The sequence below is a fragment of the Hemitrygon akajei genome, chromosome 1 (assembly GCF_048418815.1).
Source record: "Hemitrygon akajei chromosome 1, sHemAka1.3, whole genome shotgun sequence".
NCBI lineage: Eukaryota > Metazoa > Chordata > Chondrichthyes > Myliobatiformes > Dasyatidae > Hemitrygon > Hemitrygon akajei.
This window is the reverse complement of record NC_133124.1, coordinates 13,703,092-13,717,138: the sequence shown is the minus strand read 5'-3', so window position 1 is coordinate 13,717,138 and position 14,047 is coordinate 13,703,092. Positions and strand designations below refer to the sequence as shown.

General features: G+C 42.7%; 1 protein-coding gene across 1 annotated transcript in view; it reads left to right on the top strand.

The window, feature by feature from the left end:
* The window catches only part of LOC140722387 (collectin-10-like), a 151,673-nt gene that overhangs the window by 45,549 nt on the left and 92,077 nt on the right, over positions 1-14,047 (top strand). The window contains exon 2 of the mRNA XM_073037165.1: positions 3,392-3,534. Within this exon, the coding sequence (XP_072893266.1) occupies positions 3,411-3,534 (124 nt within the window). The 5' untranslated portion in view covers positions 3,392-3,410. The remainder of the gene's footprint in view (positions 1-3,391; positions 3,535-14,047) is intronic.

Genomic DNA, 14,047 nt, shown 5'->3' with positions numbered 1-14,047 from the left:
ACAGAATCAATGAAAGACCACACCAACATGAGTGTGCAAAAGACAACAAACTGTTCAAATATGTAAAGAAAGAAATAATAATAAGTAAGCAATACATGTCGAGAACATGAGATGAGATGAAAGCAAGTCCATAGGCTGTGGGAACAGTTTAGTGGCAGTGTGAGTGAAGCTATCCATTCTGGTTCAATGACAGTAATTGTTCCTGAACCTGGTGATGTGACCCTCAGGTTCCTGTACCTTCTTCCCGATGACAGCAGCAAGAAGAGAGCATGTCCTGGGTGATGGGAGTCCCTGATGATGGATGCCACTTTCCCGCCACGATGTTTCGTGTAGATGTGCACAGTGGTGGGGTGGGCTTTATTCTCGATGTATCCTTTTTGTAGGATTTTCCACTCAGGGACATTGATGTTCTACACCAGACTGATATGCCTTCCATTACACACCTAAAGAAGTTCCTCAAAGTTTTAGTTATCATGCAGAATCTACGCAAACTCCTATGGAAGTACACACACTGCCATGCTTCCTTTGTAATTATCTGCCCCACATCCAAACCCAAGGATTTAGTTTAAATCTCACTTGTTTGCATTTTGGATTCATGAATTTTCATCAGAAACACATGAGGTTCTGCAGGTGCTGCAAATTCAGAGCAACACACACAAAATGCTGGAGGAATTCAGCATGTCAGGTATGCAGAGGAATAAACAGTCGACGTTTCGGGCCAAGAGTCTTCATTAGGACTGGAAACAAAGACACTAGAATAAGAAGCTGATGGGATGGGAAGGGGAAGAGGAAGAGGAAGGGGTTCAAGCTGGCAAGTGAAACCAGATGAAGAGGAAGGTGAGTGGGTGGGTTGAGGGGGTTTGAGATGAGAAGGTAGGAAATGATAGGTAGAAGAGGTAAAGGGCTGAAGAAGAAGGAACGTGATATGAGATGGCAATGGACCATGGGAGAAAGGGGGAGAGGAGGGGCATCAGAGGGAGCTAAAAGGCTCCATGCCCCCATTCTTACAACTTTCTTGACAGGAGCACCATCAAGGGTGCCCCGTCTGGTTGCATTTTGTGTGCTACAGAACTGTAAGGCTTCGCAGGATCCTACAGAGGACAGTAAAAACAAACAAGGGGATCATCAGTAGTGAATCTGTCATATGCTCTGCCACTGACTGTGGTGGAGGCAAAGTTAGTGGGTATATTTAAAGTGGAAGCTGATCATTTCCTGATCGGTCAGGGTATCAAAGGATATGACGAGAAGGCAGGTATATGGGGTTGAGTGGAATCTGGGATCAGCCATGATTGAATGGTGGAGCAGTCTTAATGGGCTGAGTGGCCTAATTCTGCTCCTATGTCTTATGGTCTTCTGGGTCTTATGCCTCTACTCTCTCCATATGATAAGCTGTTCAATCCTGAAATCATTTTTGTGAACTCTCTCCAGTGTCAATGCATCCTTTCTAAGAAAAAGGGCCCAGAACTGCTCACAATACTCTAAGTGAGGCCTTACCTCTAATCTAGTCCTTTTGAGGTGAATGTCAACATCACATTTGCCTTCTTCACCACAGACTCACTCTTCATATCATCTGCAAAAGAAAGTAGTTTGATACAGCTGGAGAATGATACAGGCCATTGAACAGACAGAACAACAGCGTGAAAGTACATACCATCAGGCTCAAGGACAGCTTCTATCCAGCTGTTATAAGACAATTGAACAGATTTCCTGTACAATGAGCTGGAACCTTGGCTATCTACCTCAGTATGGTCTTTTGTCCCTGATCTGCACTTACTCTGTAAATGGTATACAATAGAATCAGAATCAGGTTTATTCTCATTATGTAGCAAAATATATTGCTATGCCGCAGCAATGCATTGTAATACATAAAAATAAAATATGTAAATTACAGCAAGTATATATATAGTTAAATTAGCACTGAAAACAATACATAGTGAGAGTGAGTTCATAGGTCAATGTCCATTTAGAAATTGGATGACAGAGGGGAAGAAGTTGTTCCTGAATCGTTGAGTGTCTGCCTTCAGGCTCCTGTACCTCCTCCCCAATGGTAGCAATGAAACCAAGGCATGTCCTGGGTGACAGGGGTCCTTAATGATGGATGCTGCCTTTAAGAACACTGCAGGAATAAAAGTTGACGATTATAATTCTGTGCAAGAATGTAAGATACAAATCAGCTTTCCGTTTTTCCCCTGGACTTCAGAATCAGATTTATTATCACTGATATACACTGTGAAAATTGTTGTTTGATGGCAGCAGCACATTGCAATGCATGCAGCATACTATATATATCACAATAAGAAATAAGTATTTTAAAAAATATATAGTGCAAAAAGGGAGCAAAGATAATGAGACAGTGTTCATGGGTTCATTGTCCATTCAGAAATCTGATGATGAGGGGAAGAAACTGTTCCTGAATCACAGAGAGTGTGTTTTCAAGCTCCTGTCTGATGGTAGTAATCAAAAAAGGGCGTGTCCTTAAGAATGGATGATGCATCGCCTTCGAAGATGCCCTTGATACTAGCGAGGCTCATGCCCATGATGGAAATCAAACAGACAGACAGACATACTTTATTGATCCCGAGGGAAATTGGGTTTCGTTACAGCCGCACCAACCAAGAATAGTGTAGAAGTATAGCAATATAAAACCATAAATAATTAAATAATAAGTTAATTATGCCCAAATGGAAATACGTCCAGGACCAGCCTATTGGCTCAGGGTGTCTGACACTCCGAGGGAGGAGTTGTAAAGTTTGATGGCCACAGGTAGGAATGACTTCCTACGACGCTCAGTGTTGCATCTCGGTGGAATGAGTCTCTGGCTGAATGTACTCTTGTGCCTAACCAGTACATTATGTAGTAGATGGGAGACATTGTCCAAGATGGCATGCAACTTGGACAGCATCCTCTTTTCAGACACCACCGTCAGAGAGTCCAGTTCCACCCCCACAACATCACTGGCCTTACGAATGAGTTTGTTGATTCTGTTGGTGTCCGCTACCCTCAGCCTGCTGCCCCAGCACACAACAGCAAACATGATAGCACTGACCACCACAGACTCGTAGAACATCCTCAGCAAATGACTGAGTTTATAACCCTCTGCGGTTTTTCCAATCATTTTCATTGCAGCCCTCACACCAGACAACGATGCAACCAGTCAGAATGCTCTGCATGGTACATCTGCAGAAACTTGCTGGTGTCTTTGGTTACAGACCAAACCCTCTCAAACGCCGAATGGAGTTTAGCTGCCAGTGGACCTTTTTTCATAATTGCCACAATGTATTGATTAATAGAGTTAAATATCAACAAAAGTATATAAATGGAATTGGATATGACCCATTTGGAATATACTCAAAGTCAGTTCAAAAGCTTTTGCACCTGATTTCCATTGCAGGTTGAAAACAACTTGAAGAATGGAAGTTGAGTGGGTGAAGAAATGTTCATTCTTGCTCATACTTCTACAGTTGTACAGTCTGTCAATCCACCGCACGGCCTCTGACATTTGCTCGACTCACATCATCTTGCCGGGACCTAAAGGTACTGAGAACATATTTCACATAAGCATCACCCAATTAATGGTGGAGGGATTCAGCAAGTCTGACAGTACCTATCAAGAGAATTAACAGTTGAACGTTTGGGTCCATTCCCTTCATTGGGATTGTATGTGTAACTCTGAATTCTCAGTAGCTGTATAATCTCTAGTGTTTAGTGTAGAATCTCTTGTCTTTAGACTATAATTTATATAGGAGCAGAATTGGGCCATTTGGCCCATCGAGTCTGCTCCGCCATTTCATCATAGCTGATCCAATTTTCCTCTTAGTCCCAGTCTCCTGTTTTCTCCCTGTATCCCTTCATGCCCTGTCCAATCAAGAACCTATCAACCTCAGCCTTAAATATGCATAAAGACTTGGCCTCCACAGCTGCCTGTGGCAAAGAATTCCACAGATTCACCACCCTCTGGCTTATAAAATTGCTCCTCATCTCCTTTCTAAAAGGATGTCCCTCTGTTCTATGTCCTCTAGTCTTAGATTTTCCCATCATAGGAAAACATCCTCTCCACATCTGCCTAATCAAGGCTTTTTATTATTTGAGAGGTTTCAATTAAGTCATTGTTCATTCTTCTGAATTCCAGTGAATACAGGCACAGAGCCACTAGACATGCCTTTCAATCTTGGAATTACTTTCATGAGCCTCTTTTGAACCCTCTCCAGTTTCAGCGCATCCTGCCCAAAACTGCTCACAATACTCCGTGAAGCCTCACCAGTTCTTTATAAAGTTTCAATATTACATTCTTGCTTTTATATTCTAGGCTTATTGAAATGAATGCTAACATTGCATTTGCTTTCCTCACCACAAACTCAACCTTTGTGTCTCAGTTTTTTATTTATTCTCTATATTTAGAAAATACTCAACCCTTTCATTTCTTCTACTGAAGTGCATGTCCATTCACCTTCCAACACTACATACCATCTGCCCATTGCCCATTCTCCTAATCTGTTGAAAACCTTCTATAGCTTCACAACTTCCTCAAAGCTACCTGCCCCTGAACCTATCTTCATATTGTCTGCAAATTTTACAACAAAGCCATCAATTCCATCAACCAAATTATCAACATATAAAGTAAAAAAATTGGTCCCAACAAAGATTCCTAAGGAACACCACCAGTCACTGGAAGCCAGCCAGAAAAGACTCCCTTTATTCCCACTCTTTCCTTCCTACCAATCAGCCATGCTAGAATCTTTCCTGTAACACCATGGTCTTGTAGCTTGTTAAGCAGCCTCATGTGTGGCACTATGTTAAAGGCCTTCTGAAAATTCAAGTACACAACTCTCAACCAAGTCTTCTTTGTCTATCTAGCTTGTTACTTCTTCAAAGAATTCCAATTGATTTGCCAGGAAAGATTTTCCTGTGAGGAAACCATGCTGACTGTGGCCTATTTTATCATGTGCCTCCAAGTACTCTGAGACCTCATCCTTAATAATCGACTCCAACATCTTCCCAACCATTGAGGTCAGACTAACTTCTTTTCATCTGCCTCCCTCCCTTCTTGAACAGTAGAGAGACATTTGCAATTTTCTAGTCTTTCAGAACTATTCCAAAATCAAGTAATTCTTGAAAGATCTTTAATGATTCCTCCATGATCTCTTCTGCCACCTCTTTCAGAACCCTGGGGTGTACATCATCTGGTCCAGGTAAGTTATCTACCTTCAGACATCTCAGTTTCCCAAGACCTTGTCCAGTTCTGGTAACTTCACACACTTCATGCTCCCTGACAACTAGAACTTCCATCATACTGCTAGAGTCTTCCACAGAGAATACCGATACAAAATGTTTATTCTGTTCATCCACTCTTTCATTGTCTCCCATTACTACCTCTCTAGCTTCATTTTCCAGTGGTCCGATACCCACTGTCACCTCTCTTTTACACTTTATGTATCTGAAGAAACTTTTGATATCCTCTTTAATATTATTGGCTAGCTTACTTTCATATTTCATCTTTACCTTCTTAATAACCTTTTTAGTTACCTTCTGATGGCTTTTAAAAGTTTCCCAGTCCTCTAACTTCACATTAATCTTTGCCCTATTGTATGCCCTCTCTTTGGCTTTTACGTTGACCTCTTCTCAGCCATGGATGTGTCATCTTTCCTTTAGAATACTTCTTCCTCTTTGAGATGCATATATCCTGTTCCTTCTGAATTACTTCCAGTAATTCCAGCCATTGCTGCTCTGCCGTCATCCCTGCCAGTGTTCTTTTCCAATCGATCCTGGCCAGCTCCTCTCTCATGCCTCTGTAATTCCCTTTACTTCACTGTAATACTGATACATCTGACTTTAGCTTCTCCTTCTCAAATTTCAGGGTGAATTTGATCATTTTATGATTAAACCTCCTAAGGGTTTTTTTTTACCTTAAGCTCTTGAATCAATTCTGGTTCGTTGCACAACACCCAATCCAGAATAGCTGATACTTTAGTGGGCTCAACCATAAGCTGCTCTAAAAAGCCTCCTCGTAGGCACTTTAGAAATTCCCCCCCCTCTAATCCAGCACCAATCAGATTTCCCCAATCTATCTGCATATTGAAGTACCCCATGACTATTGTAACATTGCCCTTTTGGCACGCATTTTCTATCTTCCATTGTGGTTTGTAGGCCACATCCTTCCTACTGTTTGGTGGTCTGTATCAAACTCCCATCAGGGTCTTTTTACCATTGCAGTTCTTTACCTCTATCCATAATGATTCAACACCTTCTGACCCTATGTCACCTCTTTCTAATGATTTGATTTCATTTTTTACTTACACAGCAACACCACCCCTCTGCCTTCCTGCCTGTCCTTTCGATGCAATGTGTATCCTTGGACATTAAGTTCCCAGCTATAATCTTCCAGCCATGACTCAGTGATGCCTACAACATCATACCTGCCAATCTGCATCTGTGCTGCAAGTTCACCTACCTTATTCTGTATACACCACACATTCACCTTCCGTCCTGTATTCACCCTTTTCAAATTTGTTGCACCATGCTCAACCTTTTGGATCCTAACTTTATCAGAATATAAGTCTTCCCAACTTCAGCCTCCACAACCTCTCCACTAATGGGTCTGGCACTCTGGTTCCCATTCCCCTGCAAACTCTAGTTTAAACTTCACCAGACAGCTTGGATATTTCCCCCCCTCCAGTTCAGGTGCAAACCATCCCTTTTGTACAGGTCCCACCTTCCTTGGAGAAGAGCCCGATGATCCAAAAATCTTATGCCTTCCCTCTTACACCAACTCCTTAGCCATGTATTAGACTGTATAATCTTCCTAGTTCTAGCCTCGCTACCACATGGCATGGGTAGCAGTCCTGGAGGTCTTGCCCTGGAAGTTAAAAGGCCTGAACAGATTAGATATGGCGAAGTTATTTCCCATGGTAGGGGAGTCCAGGACAAGAGGGTACGACTTCAGGATTGAAGGACGTCCATTTAGAACAGACATGCAGAGGAATTACTTTAGTCAGAGGGTGGTAAATCTGTGGAATTTGTTGCTACGAGCGGCTGTGGAGGCCAAGTGTTTGGGTGCATTTAAGGCAGAGATAGATAGTTCCTTGATTAGCCAGGGCATCAGAGGGTATGGGGAGAAGGTAGGGGAGTGGGGATTGTTGGAAGAATTGGAGCAGCCCATGATTGAATGGTGGAGCAGACTTGATGGGCTGAATGGCCTACTTCTGCTCCTATATCTTATGGTCTTACGGTCTTTAACATAGCACCTAACTCCCTGAACTCCCCATGTAAGTACCTACCCATGTCATTGGTACCTCAATGGAACACTACTTCTGGCTGTTCACTCCCACTTAAGAATGCTGAGGACTCAATTTGAGATATCCTGGACCTGGCACTCGGGAGGCAACATACCATCCAGGGATCTTGTTCTCTTCCACAGAACGACCTGCCCATGTTCCTAAATAATGAATCCCCTATCATCGCAGTGTGCCTCTTCTTCTCCCTTCCTATCTGAGTCACAGAGGCAGAGTTAGCACTAGAGACCTGACCACTATGACTTTCCTCTGTTAAGTCATCCCCCTGACAGCATACAAAGTGATATACCTATTGTTGAGGGTATTGGCCACAGGGGTACTCTGCACTGGCTCCTTAACCCATTTCTCCTTCCTGACCATCACCCAGTTTCCTGCGCCCTGACCTACCTCTCTATAGGTCCTATCTATCACCCCTTCAGCCTTCTGAATGATCCAGAGTTCATCCAGTTCCAGCTGCAACTCCTTAACATGGTTTGTTAGAAGCTGGATGTAGGGAGACACTGGAGGTCTGCCAGCCTTCCCACATCCTGCAAGAGCAGCATTGCACGATCCTGGCTGACATCTCCACTGTCCTATCTGAACAAATATAAAGAAGAGAAGGAAAAAACTTGAGCTTTTCTTCCCGTCTCTGCCTCTGATGCCTTTCTTCGAGGAAGCCTTAAGGAGCTAAAGCCTGAAGATCACCACTCTGACTATGTCTACTCTGACGAAGGCTGCTGCACTTGCCCCTGCCATCCTTTAAATTGCTCCTACTAATTAATCCCGAACACCAGTTGGCCACTGGTCAAAAGCTTTATTATGCTGCCATGAACTGCTCCTGCCTTTTATCCTGATTGAAGTCCCCTCCTTCCCTAACTTCCAATGTCCAGATCTGCTCCTGGTCAAAGCTGTAGTCAAGTTCAGTGTAGAATCTGTTGTGCAGAATCTTTTGTGGTTAGTTTAGAATCTCTTAGCTTTAGCATGGGATCTCTTGTGAAGGAGCTTATGTTTAGTTTAGAATCCCTTGTGTGGAATCGCTTGTGTATAGCTTTTGTTTAGGATCACCAGATTGTTGTTATAGCCACGTATCTGTTGGACAGATTTCTCCTTGGCTGTAAGAACAATGTAATCTGATCGTGCTTTCATGCAGCTGATTTTCCAAATAATTCCCTCTTCTACCTTAACAAGTGGGACGAGTTCAATATCCGACACAGTTTTCATGCAATGTAACCTGAACAAAAGCAAGGGTAATGTAATAGAAATGGGGTAAGAAAATAAAGATTTGGTAAAAGATGGAATGATATTTATTTAGTGTTATCTGGAAATAATGTATAGTAACAGGTCCTTTCAGCCCAATGAAATTGCACTGCCCATTTGCACTCCTGTGACTAATTAATCTCATAACCGGTGCATCTTTGGAGTGTGGGCAGAAACCGTAGCACCTGGTCATGGGGAGAACTTACAAATGCCTTGCAGTCAGTGGTGGGAATTGAACCCGGTACGCTGGATCTGTAAGAGCATTACACTAACCACTACACTGCCACTTTGACAAGTACTGTAGGACAAAGGATGAATACATTTTAAAGTCATCGCACCTTGACAAAATGGCTAACTCCACAGTCAAATACGTACGGAAAAACACATGCAAATTTGATTCTGATACTCAAGAATTGAGTAGGTGAAATTAAATATAGGAATTGCGTTACCTCATGCTGCGAAGCTGTGTATTTTTGGGAAGACATACAAATAATGTTCTGGATATCCTTCCTTATTGATTTAAATATATCTGAAGACTTGCTCTGCACAGTCATCTGTGGCAATGAATTCCATATTCACTACCATCTGGCTAAAGAAGTTCCTCCTTACCACTTTTGGAAATTAAATTTAAATATTGCCAGACACTGGGTGCTTTGTCCAAGGATCAAAGGATGCGGGAATGAAAAGCTAATCATAGGAGGAAGCTCTGGGCCTGTACTTACTAGAGTTCAGAAGAATGAGGGGTGACCTCATTGACAACCTATCAAATATTGAAAGGCCTAGATAGAGTGAACATGGAGGGGATGTTTCCTATAGTGGAGTAGTCTAGGACCAGAAGGCACACCAATGACTGTGTGGCTAAATACAACTCCAACACCATATACAAGTTTGCTGATGACACCATTGTTGTGGACTGTATCAAAGGTGGTGATGAACCAGCTCTCTGCACTTGGGCCATATCTGAAGGCTGTGAAAGCTACCTGCCTACCACTTCATACAGTATAGTCAAGACCAATACATAATGCCTTCAACTCCTGTGCCAGTTTCCCAAGCCCCACTGGAAGCAGACTGCTATGCTTGCAAGAGGCCATACATCACTTATGGTTTGGAGTGTGATCCACAATCTTGTGCTCACTGATCTTGCCCAGGACGAGGAGGCAACAGAGCAAGGTGAGGAAGATGAGAAGTGGAAAAAACCAGATGAGGTTGTTGTGACGAGAGTCCTTGACGAGGATGGTATCCAAAGCAAGGATCGAGACACGGTGTCAAACTGCATCCAAGAATTGAGCTGGACACCACAAACACTGGACGATATCGCTACTGAGCTTATGACTGAGCACCAAACCTTCTTCTTCTTCTTCTGACTTCTAGTGGCGATTGACAGTCAACCTAAAGGTGCATTACCGTCACCAAATTTGTGGTGTAGAGAGTTGGGAAATAAAACCCCTACTAGTTCTTTATCAACTGAAAACTAAATTAACCCAAAAAGCCCTGTAGATTGTAAATAATTAAAGACAATATTGCGAATTAAATTAAAGCCATTTCCATAACTTAGTAGTTTTTAAATGAAAACTTTCAACCCCCGAAGCTAGTGAGCATTGAACCTCAGTTCAGAACCTCAGCCCTTGGTGCCCAAAACCTGACTGACAATTAGCAGGACTGTCCTGAACCCTTAAGGGGGCTGTGGCAGCTATCCATGCTCTGGGAACATATCAATGATGGGGAAAATGAAGTTGAGTGAAGTTATCCCCTTGGTTAAAGAGCCTGATGGTTGAGGAGTCCTGGAATTCATTTTCTTACAGACATTTATACAACAGAAAATACAATAAAATCAATTATAAACTGCACATAGGCAAAGTCTTTCAGTACCAGTGTTGGAAACCTGAATGAGGGAAAGGTTTTAAACCATAGATTTCAGAGCTTGGAGCAAAATATTTGAAGGAAAAGTGGACAAGGGAAGGGAAGAGAAATGTTAACTACGTTGGCTAACCTGCAGGGTTGGAGAGCAGAGAAACCTGGGTGAGAATTAGATTGAGTAGGCATGAATAGATTGAGTTTGCACTGTTTTTTCTTCAAACAATACCAGCTACCAAACTTGTTCTTGGCTTGAGGCATAGCTTACCACAAGTAATGGGTATGGTTTCAATTACTGCACAATCCATCTGCTCTCAATCACAAACAAAGCAATGGAACCTCTTGTTAATAGTACTATCAAATGACGCTTCATCATCAGTAAAACAAGTCTGCTCCAAACTAATTTAAGTGAATGCCAGATTTCTGAATCGAATTCCAAAAGCTTCCTTCATCTGAATCTAAATTGCTTTTGGTTGAACAATATGTAACTTGTTCAAATGTTTACGACTATAAGACACAGGAACAGAATTAAGCTAATTGTCCCACAATGTCTGCTCCACCATTCCATCACAGCTTATTTATTATCCCTCTCAACCCCACTTTCCTGATTTCTCCATGTATTTACACGCTGGAATTAAGGAGATTGAGAGGGGATCTGATTGAAATATATAAGATTATTAAGGGATTGGACAAGATAGAGGCAGAAAATATGTTCCAGATGCTGGGAGAGTCCAGTACCAGAGGGCATGGTTTGAGAATAAGGGGTAGGTCATTTAGGACAGAGTTAAGGAAAAACTTCTTCTCCCAGAGAGTTGTGGGGGTCTGGAATGCACTGCCTCGGAAGGTAGTGGAGGCCAATTCTCTGGATGCTTTCAAGAAGGAGCTAGATAGGTATCTTATGGATAGGGGAATCAAGGGATATGGGGACAAGGCAGGAACCGGGTATTGATAGTAATTGATCAGCCATGATCTCAAAATGGCGGTGCAGGCTCGAAGGGCCGAATGGTCTACTTCTGCACCTATTGTCTATTGTCTATGTATCATTTTTGCCCTCACTAATCAAAAACCTCTCATAGAAACAGAAGCATAGAAAACCTACAGCACAATACAGACCTTTCAGTCCACAATGCTGAGCCAAACATGTACTTACTTTCGAAATTATCTAGAGTTACCAATACCCCACTATTTTTCTAAGCTCCGTGTATGTATCCAGGAGTTTCTTAAAAGACCCTATCGTATCCACCTCCACCATCGTCGCTGGCAGCCCATTCCATGCACACACCACTCTCTGCGTAAAAAACTTAACCCTGACATCTCGTCTGCACCTACTTCCAAGCACCATAAAACTGCAGCAGTGAGAAAAGGCCATGCCCTGTGTGGTGGGAATGGATGCTGCTTTTCTACGGCGACATCTCATGTAGCCGTTCTCAATGGTTGGGTGGGTTTTACCCATGACGTATTGGGCCAAATCCACTACATTTTGTAGGATTTTCCACTCAAAGCATTGGTGTTCCCATTCCAGGCCCTAATTCAGCCAGTAAGCCTACTTTCCACCACACACCTATAAATGGTTTGTGTGGTTTTGATGACAAGCTGAATCTCCACAGCAGTTCACCCAGTTTTGACCCAGCCCAAGAATCCCATCATAACAAGTGTTTATACCAAATTTTGAACCACAGATCTATTTAGAATGTATAAATAGCCTAGCTAACATTAATAAATGTGTGATTAATTCTTAATTAATTTTTCAGAGATCTAAAATCCATTTAGATTAGATTAGATTAGATTCAACTTTATTGTCATTGTGCCGAGTACAGATACAAAGCCAATGAAATGCAGTTAGCATCTAACCAGAAATGCAAAGAATAGCATTATTTACAAAATAACTGAATAAAAAGCAAGTGCTACAGCACACAAATATAAAAGTACTGAGACAGTACAATATGGGTGCAATACTGCTTAGCACTGTGATGTGAGGTTCAGCAGGGTCAGCGCCTCAGGGAAGAAGCTCTTCTTGTGCCTGCTGGTGCGGGATCGGAGGCTCCTGTAGCGCCTAATGGATAGGAGGAGAGTAAAAAGTCCATGGTTAGGGTGAGATGCATCCTTGATAATGCTTTTCGCCCTGCCCAGGCAGCGTTTATGGTAGATGTTCTCAATGGTGGGCAATTGGGTGCCGATAATCCACTGGGCGGTTTTCACCACACACTGGAGTGGTTTGCGGTCTGATACGGGACAATTGCCATACCACACTGAGATGCAGTTGGTGAGTATGCTCTCAATGGTACAGCGGTAAAAGTCCATCAGTATCCTGGGACAGAGGTGAGCTTTCTTGATGCTCCGCAGGAAATAAAGGCACTGTTGCACCTTTTTGATCAGGATGGAGGAGTTCAGGGACCAGGTGAGATCCTCGGAAATGTGGACACCAAGGAATCTGAAGCTTGATACACGCTCCACTACAGTTCCATTGATGTAGGTGGGTACGTGAGTGTGTCTCCTAGCATGCCAGAAGTCCACAATGATCTCCTTGGTCTTCTGGGTGTTAAAGGCCAGGTTGTTGTCGGCACACCACGCGGCCAGGTGCTGGACCTCGTCCCTGTAGGCCGTCTCATCATACCCTCTGATCAGGCCAACCACCATGGTGCCGTCTGTGAACTTGATTATGGAGTTAGAACCATGTACAGGACCGCAGTCATAGGTGAAAAGGGAGTACAGAAGAGGGCTCAGCACACAGCCTTGAGGCATGCCGATGTTCAGGGTGAGAGTCGAGGAGGAGAGATTGTCTAACTTAACAGATTGGAGTCTGTTAGTCAGAAAGTCCAAGGTCCAATTGTAGAGGGATAAGCTGATACCAAGCTGGCGAAGTTTGGCGATCAGCCTGGAGGGGATCACAGTATTGAATGCTGAACTAAAGTCAATGAACAGCATTCTGACGTCAGAGTTGGGGCTGTCCAGGTGGGTCAGGGCAAAGTGAAGTGCCATGGAGATGGCGTCCTCTGTTGACCTGTTGGTGCAATAGGCAAATTGATGGAGTCCGGGGTAGTGGACAGACAGGATTTCAATAGATAAGGGTCAAACTTGATCCGGAACAGCCTCAATGTACATTAATCCTCAATTAATATTTCAGAGATCTAAAATCCATTTCAATAGATACGGGTCAAATTTGACCCAGAGCGGCCTCAATGTACAAAAATTTGTAGCACCTATACAAAAGTATAACATTTTTAAATATTTTTATTTTTGCGCATTTTGGGCCACTTTAGGAAAAGTCATCAAATTTCGGCTAAAAAAATGGCATTTAGTGTGTTTTCACTGCTGTCAAATGTCAAAATGGGCCAAATGTAAGGATTAATAGGACTGTAAACTAAAACCCTCAAACTGAAAGTTAATGCCAACACCACATCTGGAATCAATAACTAAATAATAAATGAATATTCATATTTCTCTTACCTACAGATTTCCGGTGCCTACAGGTTCTCTGTTCTTTTTATTAAATAAATATTGCTCCTTTACAGTGGCAATCAAAATAGTAATCCTCTTTTCCCGGACAAGGATGGCTTTAAACAGGGTCCATAATGTTATTGTGCTTTTGGTCAAGTCTTGACAAGACTAGAACAAAAAGAAGGGACGGTAATGAGACATTAATTGGCTGGAATGGATGTACTAGGAGC